Source organism: Gambusia affinis, linkage group LG15 (assembly GCF_019740435.1).
Source record: "Gambusia affinis linkage group LG15, SWU_Gaff_1.0, whole genome shotgun sequence".
Taxonomy (NCBI): Eukaryota; Metazoa; Chordata; class Actinopteri; order Cyprinodontiformes; family Poeciliidae; genus Gambusia; species Gambusia affinis.
The window spans coordinates 21080608-21093391 of NC_057882.1; the positions used below are offsets into that span (position 1 = coordinate 21080608).

At 38.0% G+C, this 12784-nt stretch overlaps 1 protein-coding gene across 21 annotated transcripts in view; it reads right to left on the bottom strand.

The window, feature by feature from the left end:
* The window catches only part of nbeaa (neurobeachin a), a 102227-nt gene that overhangs the window by 66657 nt on the left and 22786 nt on the right, over positions 1-12784 (bottom strand). For all 21 annotated transcript variants that reach the window (XM_044140048.1, XM_044140047.1, XM_044140050.1 and 18 more), the window contains exons 2-3: positions 3968-4199; positions 331-431 (exon numbers count right to left, since the gene is read on the bottom strand). In XM_044140048.1, coding sequence (XP_043995983.1) covers positions 331-431; positions 3968-4199 — 333 coding nt within the window. The remainder of the gene's footprint in view (positions 1-330; positions 432-3967; positions 4200-12784) is intronic.

Below are 12784 nucleotides of genomic sequence, written 5' to 3' on the forward strand. Positions count from 1 at the left end.
TAACAGAGTTGGTAAAAATGTTGTCTTAACTTGCAAGACAAACCGTCCACTGTGTGCATGTGCATGTGTGGTGTGATCTATCAGATCAAATCCTGCAGGGTGTCCCTATCTTAAAGGATTTATGAGTGCAACTGTATTTAAAATTTACATTTGGGTTGTAGGTAAGACTGTTTAAGTGTTTTCAAAAGTTCCACATCCTGCAGTAATAAAGGTCTAAATATTAATCTTGTGGAATTGTTGACTTGAGAAAAAAATAAACATTCCATTAATATCCATGACCAACATCTACAAAATGGAAAATATGCAAAGTTTTGTTCTGCAGAAACTCACCCAGATACCATTCTCTCCTCTCAGCATACTGAAGAGCAGCTTCAGCTCCTTGACTGTGATGCTATAACTGGCCAGGACTCCCAGCATATCCACCAGGAGGTCTGAGAAAACACACACACACAAATACACAAGCAGAGAGCACAGAGGGTAAGATATGTTTTCTCATGAGCGTATCTTTGAGTCAGTATCTGGAAGGCCCTGTGCAGACTTTTCTCTGGTAAAGTGTGATGAGGTCATAACACTCAGCCAGTTCACATACAGCGAGAGTTTACTCATTTATCATTCAGTGAGAGTCAAGAGAACAACTAACAGCTACATCACTGTATAGCAAGCAGGACACATCACTGTTTGACAGGTCCAGGTCAAATCGGCCCTTTAATGTTTCAAACATCTGTTTGAACCCACTTGTCAGCTTTTCACCCCCTCCTGTTTCCATTTTCTATCCGTTTATTTTATCATAGTGTTTCACATTTTTCATCTTGGTGGTTCTGTATGTTTTCATAAAATTCTCAGGCAATTTAATCATACTAAAATGTTCTAAACTCAGATGTAATTTCATTTAATTCTATATCATTTTGCAAAGGCTTTAGTGACACCTAATTCATCTGATTGCAGTTCAGATTCCAGTTTGGACCAAATTACTCTTTTGAAATATGACAAATAATAGCCTTTCACCTCATCATAGAAATTTTTGCCACCTACTGCCTTGTAGGATTAAATAAGCTCTTAAAATATAACTTTAAATCATTAATTGGCAAAGCATGAACGAATTATATCAAAGACTGGTACAAATCGGTACGTGATCCAGAACGTATGAAAAGGTGCAGGTCTAAACTGACCTGAGTCTCTGTTACTCGAGTGGTTGAAATAAAAAAAAAGTATGAAGGACACTATTTACATGGACAGTAAAACTAAATTATTATTACACATTTAAACTTAAAATTATTTGCTTAAATTATGTTTCTGAAAGTAAATGAGACAGGCATCTCTCAAATGTTAATAAAACAAAGCAAATTTTTTGATGAGTTTGGGTTTTATCAACATTTTATCACAAAGGTAGAAAGCCGTTTATATCCTTAATTTTTAATTATCAGCGGGAAAAACTCGACTGCCATTCAGAAAACAAATCTTTCTTATAATCGCTGACCAGCTTTTAGAATTTTAATATAGTATCTTGATGCTGAACTCCATGTCCTTGAGATTAGAACGGCTCATTGCTGCCATCACCCTAATATTTATCTTCCTCAACAGATAATTCAAGTTGGGCTAATGAAAATATATATATATATATATATATATATATATATATATATATATATATATATATTTTTTTTTTTTCAGTAAGAGAAAAGAAGTTGGTTGGAGTAAAAGGTTACTTTAAACCCTAAATCAGCGAGAGTATGAATAATTGTGCACATCACAGCAAATGAAATATTCAAACCAAATATTTACGAAAACATGCCAGTTTTATACTGGAAAGGATATTCATCTTAAAGATACGGAGGAATTATTTATACGGAAGAGGATTAGGGCCACCAAAAAAAAAAAAGAATTCTGACTTTTAAGTCAGAATTCTGAGATTAAAGTCAGAATTTTTTTTTTTTTTTTTTCTGGTGGTCCTAATCCTCTTCCGTATATTTAACCTAAAACTTTCTATTTTAAATTTCAGTAGCTGCCTAAATAGTAAATATACATACATGGTGCATAATAAGGTTTTATACTGCTCTTCCTAATATAATACAACTCTCTTGATTATCTTCTTGTTGTAGGTTTGTTAGTAGACATTAGCACATCGGCACTAAACTGAGGTATTTCCAGACGACCTCCCTGCTTCATTGACCTTCACATCACACAAACAATATTAGCAGTGTCGCTATGGCAGAGAGAGAGCATTCCGCCTCTGCAGAGTGAAACGATCAGCTTAGAGAGGCCTCCTCTTTCTTATTACACTTGGTGGATATGAAGAGTCTCACCACCATAATTCATTAACCAGAGCCCAGCGACTGGGAATAAAGGAAAAAGGCTAGCTCACTGAGGTACTTGACACTAGAGCAAAATCCAACTCAGAATGTCCCAGATTTACGCCCCTGAGCTCCAGTTTTGGTACAATAAATCCAAATAGGTCATTTTAAATAGTTTCAGGAGAACACCAGAATCCAAGTTAGAACAGAGAGAACTGGCATTAAACTGATGCAGCTGTGTGTTCTGCTCTGTTGTGAGTTTTAATAAGTCAGTGAAACCCATTATCCAGCCGCGGTGGGTAGAACAGAGAGGACATGGACATTAAGTGTGGGCACGAGCATGCTGAGATGAATTCAAAGGAAAGTCAAGGTCAATGTGACAACACAAAGAGATGACTGACTGGGTAAAGTTTACATACTGCAGAAATGAAAAAATATTCTAGGCAAGTATTATATATTTCAAACAAAGCACACTGGGAAATTTTATCATGAGAAAGTATTGTCCAAGTTTACCCACAAACAAATAAGATTAACCCAACAGGCTTGAAAATGGTCATACAATTCTGTATACTGCTTATTGAAAATGCCTTATTGGTTTTTATTTGTCAAACAAATACAGAAAAATCCATTTCTGAAGAAAGGTGTTCTTTGTGTTATTCTAAAAGGCACTCCTGGGAAAATCCCTTTACCCTGTGTGAATTTATTACTCTGGCAGCAGACATTTTAAAACATGACTGCAGTGACTAAACTCTATAAAGCAATAATACAAAGAAGTGTGAGAACACATTGCACATTAACAGACACTTCTCTGCACAGACTGAACTATTTTGTTTACACAGAGCTAATGGAATACTTAATAAGTGTATTGCCAATTTATGAATAAGTAAACAGATAAATCTAATTTACACCTTTCACATGCTAGTTTAAAACACAATTGAGAGCTTTGGGGGTGGGGTAGGTTTAATCACAAAATTCTATGACTGAACTGAGCTCATCCACAAAATATATGACAAACATCGGCACAGACATTTTCAGGCTTCATATCAAGGATGTTCATGGAGTTTATGTTGGAGATGTATCCCCAAATGTTTCATTAAGATGGTCTTTCATTAAAGAAACAGCAATAAATACATTTTCACAAATACATTTATACTGGTTATGCAAACTGCCTTTTTGCTCATTCATCAATAAAAATAGTGCTAAGTAAGTATAGGCTAAACATAGCCAAATAAGTAGGGTTCTTTTTAATAACATATTAATATAAAGTGAGACTCTGGTCCTTTGATCTATGTATTTTTAGAAACGTGTAGAAATGCAGTTTATTTTCAACTCTGTTCACTGTTTTAATATTTATTCTGAATTCAAAATGATTAAAACCAAATTTCAGACTTTTCAAGTCTGCCGAAATCCCCAAATAATGCAACTGTTAAAAGGTTACAGTTTTACACTATACACAACAAAATAAGCTGTTTATTACACATTTTTTACATTTTAAATTTTTTAAATCATGTTAAGCATCTCTGTTGAAACAACTGAAATATTTCTAAGTGTCTAATCATGTTTAAATAATGAGGTTATGAAACATGAATGGGCTTTATAATAATTACAATGATATTGTATGATGATCCAAAACTATGAACCAAACTAATGTTTTTCTTGCCGTCTCCACTTCTCACCTGCGATCATGTCGTCCACAGTGCTCATTTTGAGCAGCACCTGCTGGATGAGGCCCACCTCAGTGCTGGTCTGCAGGTTGCGCACGCTCTTCCGCAGGATGGCGGTGAACATGCTCCAGATCTCCGCCTGGCACGTCACTTCGCAGTGCGACAACAGCTCCACCATGCAGCCGATGCTCTCCGCCTCCTGGATGATGAAGTTCATCTCCAGGTCAAATTCGCCGCCCACCAGCTGGAGGAAGACGGGGGGAAGAGGACGAAAGGGGGACGAGAGAGGGGAGGGCAGAAGAAATATGGTCAATGATTTAGAGAAGCATTTACAGTTTTTTGTCTCCAGGAGAGGTTAGTATAGCTTCTGATGGATGTTGATTGGCTAGAAAAACATTTCTTTGGCCTGGGGGACACACGCACTGAAACAAATAAACGTCTCTCATCTCAGTGCACAGATGGACTCACACACACCCACATACACACCCTATGTCCTCTACTCCTCACTCTCTTATATCAGGAGAGGAGCTCTAACCCTGTGCGAACCTCAATCACTCAACATACAGCCACACAGAAATGGCCTCCTCTTCATCAGCTACACACACACATCATGGCATGCAAAGCCACCCAGACTCACACACAAACACTGATTAATACACATTACAGTCCTGGTCCTCTTAGATGGCATTAGTCAGATCATACCACACTTATCAAATCGAGCGCAAATGTTCTGTCTCTTAATGGCTGAAGCACTATAATTACTTGTGAAAGTACATACGGCTGTGCCTCACATTCACAAACACGAGCATACCCACACATCTCATCCTCGGCATACTACACTGTCCAGGAAATGGAAGCCATGGAAACCAGCAAGCTCTGGGAGCACCATTGATGTTATTAAATCAGATGAAATAGAAACATGCCACAGACTATGCAGAGAAAGAGAGAGAAAAAGATAAACATTATGACTGTTATAGCTGTGTACGGTAAGATGAACATTCCTCTCATGATCTGTTTTATGAAAAGGTTGAAAAGTTTGTCATTGATTCGTTATTTGGGTTATCTTGGCTACCAGTTTTCCACATTTTCTCCCTGTGATTTGTTGGTGTCCCAAGGCCTCAGAAATTACTTTGCAGCTCAGAAAAAGGCAAACCGACAACAATCTTGTTTGTATCAGTTCCTGGATTTATTTAGATTAAGCACAACAAGCTGTCTTCTCAGATCCTTGTGCCATCATGCAGAGTCCATTTAAGTGATTTTCTTATCCTACAGGTCTGCCAGCAATCATGTATGTGGCTGTGACATTTTACTCATCAATAAGGTGGGTTATTCATGATCCAAAAAGTAACCAACATAATAACCTAAGTGAAAGACAAATTATTTTATTATTGTTTCCTTTATGTTTCCATTTAATTATTTTACTCATTTAACCACGTTAGTATTGTTCAACCTGTTAGAGTATGCAGACTAGAGTTTCTGCAGAACCACTCAGAGGGGTCCCTGCAGCAACTGCAGCAGGCTGATAGCGACAATGCCTCACCATAGCAAGGCGCCAGTATTTGTTAATAGATAAGAACAGATAGTTTAGAGAATTATAGTGTTGGAAGACATTTTGATGGAATAAGCCCCGAGTCTTAACAAGTTTCTCTATGGAATATCACCAGCTCAGAGTTTTAAGAAAATGATGCATTTGCTGGGTATTCTGGTTTGACAATGTTCTTGTTATGCAAAGCTGTTCCATTAGCAAACCTGATTTTTCACATATTGGAACAACAGGACGTTTACCACCTAAGGGATTAACGGACGGTTAGGTTACACCCTTCCAACTCTGTTATCACACAAGTATAGGTTTTATCCCCGCTTTTGTTATCACTCAACTTGCATGCTATAGGAAGAAATGTATCTGTAACTGAATGTTCAGAACTCACTGCACCGTGCTGTGTGCTGTTCCCATCCGTGGATGTAATAAAGAATTTGCTCTTTGCCATTTACCAGAGTCTCAACCTGATCTGGTCCCACACAGATTCTTTTTTTCCACACCTACAAGAAGACCGAGTTACTGACTATATTCCTTTAATTAATTAATCTGTATATTGTCACATTGTTAAAGAATCAATAACATAACCACCTATCACTGTTCATTACCAGTTTTAGACCTGTGCTTTTCTAACTTCCTGTAGTAGCTACCTATGCTGCATCAAGGGTGGCGTCCATCTGAACAGTAAGTAGTTTTTCCATTTCCAATCATGTATTTGATCTGCTCACCTCTAAAACAGAGAAATTAGAGCTCACAAGACCAAAAAACAAATATGTTTTAAACAGAAACGTCTGCCTACAAAGAAGTCTGTCCACATCCTGTACTGTTTTTGCTCTGTGAATACTTGGTCTTAGGTCCTTTTGCTTGCATGACAACATAAATGCATTGCAACATGTAGACAAAGAGCCTATGCTTCTGCTGGGATGTCAAGGAAGGCCTGGCTGCTTCATTAGCAGCCCTCAGTTTTCATTTGATGGCACATTTCATCAAGTGAAAAATCAGTCCCTCCCCAAAACTTCTCAGGAAACATTAAGCAATTTGAAATTTCCTGTTTGATGGCAATCGTCATCTTCACCAACTGTGGAAATTTCACACTGGACTTAGATTCAATATGCTGAAATCTTGACTTTCAATTACATTTACTTTTATCTGCAAAGAGAAAATTGAATCATTGAGCAACCATCCAATCCTTTTTGTCTGTAGCCTATGTAAGATGTTTCTGGTGTTTGTGGGCTACGAGTGGACAAACATAAGAAAAGCTAAAACTAAAGCCCAGGTCTCAGATACAGCTGAGTGTGGTAGCTGTCAACGCACAGACTCTAGCCACAGTCCACATTCTCTAAATCTCAAGCAAACTCTTGAATAAACTTGCCAGTGCACATTTTCCATCACACTTCTTCCTTCTACTTAATTTTCCATTGATTTGTTTAAAAACCACCCTTAAAAGTCAGCTTTTTAGCCAATGCTTACATAGCAATGTCTTCTTTAAGACAAGGAAAAGCCATAACATGACGCTGCTGTAACACTAACATAAAAAGGAAACCTAACCGCAGCAATCATTGGAACCACAATCAGTCATTAAGCAGTCTTATCAATATTTCCTAATCTCAAGTCCAGAGTGGCCTTTAGCATCAACAGTTGGTGCTTAATAGTAGATATTTCAATCAATCAAGTTTGTTTGTATACACATTTCAGCAACAAGGCAGTTCAAAGTGCTTTAAATCATAAAAACACAAAAATACGAAGTCATAAAAACACCATACAGTCAACAATAGAGAAAACCAGAAACAAACATTACATTTGATCATGTCTCATCTCGAGCTTTGTCACTACAATAAACCTCCATGTTGTCTACCCTCGTCTGTTCCCTCCCCTCTTTACAGCTAAAACAATGGTCTCCCCTTTCTGTCCCAATGTCCCATCTCTCCCTTGGAGAAGTGAATTGATCCGCCGCACTCTGTGAATACATTAGCACAGATTACACAGGATGAAAACTGGAATAAAAGCAGGAAGAATTCAATTCAGCCCACGCTGAATTTTTCTTTCCCTCCTCTTCTCCTCAGAGGTTCCTAATTACGGTGCTCACAGGGGACCGCTGCGTTCTAGCACATCCAATACAACCTGTCCGTCTGAAGACGCTGGATGTAAACAGCCACAGGGGGTGCGGAGGGCATTTGTAGAAATTTGCTAGTAGATACGTAGCAAACTGGAACATAGAAAGATACACACACCCCTGAGGCGTGTCTACTCGTGTACAGCATGAGCATTATGTCTCTGTGCCAACTCTTCCTTTCTCAGAGCATCACAGAGAGATGAGAGGGGTGATGCAAACAACTGCAACAAAATGTCTAGTAACAAACAATAAAGGAAAAAAAAAATAGAGCTTGAAGGCCAAAAGCTGAGTGATATAAAAAAGGAGGAAGTGTCCTCATTCTTCCTATTATTAATACTATCTCTGTTGCACCAAAAGGAACATCTGGAAAGGATATTTAAAACCTGAAATGATCCTGCCAAGAACAACCCAAATCCAGAGCAGTGGCGTGGAAAACATTCAACTCAAATTTACTTTTTCCCTTTTCCAGTACTTGGGGGGGGGGGGGGGGGAATACCGCTGGATGCTTGAGCTCATTATTTGCTCAAATGGGGCTTTTAATTGATGTATAAATAAACATGCCACCTTAAATAGCAATAAGGCCGTGCACAGCCGAGTGTACTCCAGCACCAATCAGTATCATGCACACAGACAAAAGCAAGCTAATTAGTTTTATGAGCCAACATGATTCTTTTGCATAAACACAAGCAACCTTTAATCTCCCTGTTGACCCTGCCCTGCATGTCCAATATGTGGATTCCCATGTACTCACACCAGTGAGCACACACAAGAGGCATTTATGATGCTGGAAGTTAAAGGGCAAACAAACATAAACACCATCCTGTCTGAATAAAAGGTGCCTGGCAGTGCCACTACGTTCTCTGTAAAACACTGACCTCACTGTCTTCTTGGCAACTCATTCAAGTTGTTTGTTTTGGCAGCATTATGGCAAAGATCAGTCCCAAAGCATTGCATGTTCCATTTACACAAACACACACACACACACACACACACACACACACACACAGGGACACTAGCTGCTGAGTCACAGCCTGTTTAAACCAGTTGCTAAGGAAGCAGCTGACTGTTTTCCACTATTGCAGGAGCTTACAATGAAACTAAAAGGTATATGCATCAGAAGGGAGAGGAGTCAGTGTGCAGCTTATTACACTGCCTTGAAATGGCAACAATACCCCATTATTTTTTTCACATATATTATTCTACAACTACAAACTTCATTGTAATTTGGGATTTCAAGTGGCATATCAGCACAAAGACATGCATAATTATGAAGTGAAGGACAAATATAACTTTTTTTTGCAAACATTTGACACCCTGTATACAGTGGTAGGTTTACAGTTTTTTTTTTTCCCAAAAGTCCTAATTGTCTGTATTACTTCCGATCCTTGTTTGAGCTTAATGATTAATATAATTTAAAGGGCAAGTTTGTTTACAGAGACTTTATAATCCATTTTCTTGTTTTTGGCTTGCTTTTCTATTTTGGATGTTTAAAATGTCTTCCAGAATTAGGACGCTAGTTTATTGATCTTTGAGAGGATGTACTTGCATTATTATTCCATTACCATTATATTAGTTAAAAATGGTCTCAAAACATTTATCACAATAATTTCTGGAATTATTTATTGTCCAGTGAAATCTGTTATTATGACAGGCCTACTTACATGGCCCAGAATCACTCCAAGGGCAAATGGCCTTTTTAAAGAGACACAGATTACAACTGCAAAAGAGCAAGAGTATGATGAATATACAATAGATCACGTTCAGGAGGTTAAAAGTAGACCTGCTCTGAATAAAACTACTGTCAAGTGTGTTTGTTTCTTAATAAGACACCATCTTGTCCACTGTTGGAAAGATTTCTTGTTCCTCATTATCCTACCAGTCTTTATTTGCTTGTCTGCTTAAGGTCATACTGGTCCATCTAATGTTCAGTCTATTGTAGCCTTGTACAATTTTAGGCTCTTTTTTTCAATACCTCCTTGCTTCCGTGGGGTTTGAATAACACTGAATACAAAGGCCCATTTCTCCTCACTGGTCTTCAAAATGGGAAAAGTAAGAGAACATGCTATCATAGTGGGACAGAAGTATGTTGATCTTCATGAATGGTCATTTGGCGACAAGAAAATAGCTACACGACCAAATAAGTGTGTTGCATTTAACGTCAGAGCAATTAATAAGGAGATGTAAATTATTTAAACTGTGAGTAATGAGGTCAGATGAGAATTTAAGTTTTTCCTTCTTGTACATACACAATAATGGGGATGGTAAGAAAGATATATGCTTTATTGATCTCCAAAGAGAAATTGCTTATATGGTGACAGTTATTCCCTCATAAGTATTGAATATTGATAAATACAAATATAACCACAAGCAACATAACATTTGTAAAGATATATATATTTACATGAGTGTGATATTGTATGTGTTGTGTTTGGTGCGAGTGTTAAAATTGTGACAACTGAAAAAAACAATCTCTTTGTTTTATGTGAGATTATGATGCTGCCATAAAAAATGCATTTTTTTAAGCTTTTTTTAATGTCTTTAACAGGTTTGCCAGTAACAGTTGAGGCTGCTGTATTAGAAGCACGTTTTAAATAATCATAATATTAATTGTCTCTTACAAAAAAAACAATGTGCTTCAGGCCCACTGCAGCCTGTTATGAAGTGCTGTGATGACACATCAAACGAGCGATTACGGCAGCTGATTACTTTGACTGAGCGCCGAACATCTGATGACTATCGAGGCCAAACCTGGCAAAACAGGCACCTGTTGCTCATTATGGCTCATCAGGGATGACAGGTGAACGAGGTGAGGGGACGGTCAATAGCCACCCCCTCTGCCTCGGCACATTCAATTCAGCCTTCAGATCTGGCATCATCAATATGCAACTTCAAAGCTCCAGGGAGAGGGCTGGAGAGCTGCTAACGTCTCTGGATGTTTGTTTGGTGTGTGTGTCTGCATGAGTGTACACGGGTGGCTCACGACTCATTTGTGTCCCCTGAGTGAATCGCAGCCATTCAGCCCCTTTGTGTGCAGAGAGAGAGGAGACAAGAGGCCCATCTAGACATGAGATCACAGATTATACACTTAACGCTTCGCCAAGAGGGCTCAGCAGGGCAAAGGAGAGCAAAGCTGAAACAGAGCGAGGGGGGGAAAAAAGAACAAGAGGTGCAGATAAAAGAGTGAAAAACAAACAAAAGACTGGATGGTGTAAACTGTAAATGGGCAGGAAAAAAAGAGCATGTACATGGAAAAGAATAGCTATGAGAAAGCTTGTCTATGTGACATGGAACATGAAAGACTGGGGAGAAGCCAGGCCTTCGATTGTGTGCTTTCCTTATCAAGATGGCAGAGCAACTTTATTACTTGCAGCTTTCACCATGTGCAGTAGAGGGTTTTAATTCTCCACTGATGACCACAGCAAATCTCTGCAAAGATATGGATTATGCTGGAGCTAAACTGGCCACTAAACACTCAATAATCCACATTCAGCTTTCTACATGACCTCATTTGCAATAAACTCCATCAACAAGTGCAGCAGTTAATTTTATCCCCAGCTCAGAATTCATATCTATAGAACATCTTCAAGTGTGTTTTCTTAAGCTTTGGATTAAAATGCATAAAATTATTCATTGTAAATTATTTAACAAATTGCAGTTTTGCAAAATAAACCAAAATTTTAACATTTTAATCATATGGGGTTGTATGCTAAATGCTGCTTTTATTTCTTTTTAATGTTTTCTTATTTTCAATTTCAGATGTCTCACTGCTTACTCAGAACTCAGTCTAAATGCCTTTTGCAACATATATTTTCTCTCTCAGTTTGCATCCTTCACGTCTCTCTCAAGCTTGAACGTTAAGAGAAAATATTTATCTGCATTATTTCTTTTTAAAAGTCACAGAAAAGACTCAGTTTTTTCTTTTCACTACCTCTAGTGCAAGATTCCTTATTTTCAGTCTCCAGTAATTTACTGCGCTTGTTCAAAATTCTGCAGCATCATCTGTCAGTTATGGTTGTTCTCATTTTTTAAATTGGTTTACTAGAATGGGTTTGCCAGAGTGAAAAATAATAATTCACTACCAACAAGGCAGCAATGTCACATGCAGCTATTTTAGTTGCAGGAATAGTTACAAGACAAGTCACCTTTGTTTTGAAAGAAAGCTAATCCATGAGTGTGCAAGTTTCCAACTTCCTCTGGGGAGCAGAAGTTTGAGTGTGAGGAGTAGCCTGCAAATTAAAAGGAGACAATATTTCTGCAAGAAGTATTAAATCTGAGAGCAGAAACAATAGTTTTGAGAGAGTAAATCAATAAAACACGTCACTCAGGGCAGAGGCGCTTATTTACTTATAGTCAGTCTATTGGCGGAAGTTGTTACTATGCAGACATATCACATTCTTTTAAAAGAGAACAAAAAACAACCCCTGAGCAGAGAGGATAAAACTGAGAGTCCAGGAAAAGCTTTTGGGCAGAGGAAGTTTGTGCACAGCATAGTTTGCAAACAGGAGAAGAGAATATTTCTGCAAGTGGTATTAAATCTGAAAGCAAAACCTTGGTTTTGAGGAAGTGTAGTGCATCTGAGATGAAAGAGGACCCTATTCTTCAACTGAAACTATGTGCTTGTGTTTTGGTTGGGTAAATTTGTTTTAAACAAGGATGATAAAGCAAAATCAAAATCTGATATAATTTTTTTACTTTGTTTAGTGACTGTGACCTATAAAGTCCCTGTCCAAATTTGATTGAAAATTACATTATTTTGATCGCTAACCCAACTATAAACATATAGCCTAAAACAACCACCAGATAATAAGAAAACTAACTCATTAACAGCTGAAATCAAGATGAATAACTGGTAAGAAAAACGCAGCATATGTGTGTTTCCCTCTTTGACCATAATCAGTAATGACGTTGACTGACGATTGCCTCCAGATATAGATGAAGGAGGAGGGATAGGCCTCTGGACTGCATTTCCCATGGGCCTTTGTACTAACATCGCCACAGATGGCAGGCAGGACAAAACACAACCCCACTCCTAAAAGTCAGAGCCTACCCTTCACCATGCGAGCAGACAAATGAATGCACAAGTCACCAAAATCAGAATTATCAATAATGAGCTCATAAAATCCTCCAAGAGGTGCAATGCATTAAGTGTATTGGTTTTATTTCAGAGTTAAGGGAAAGA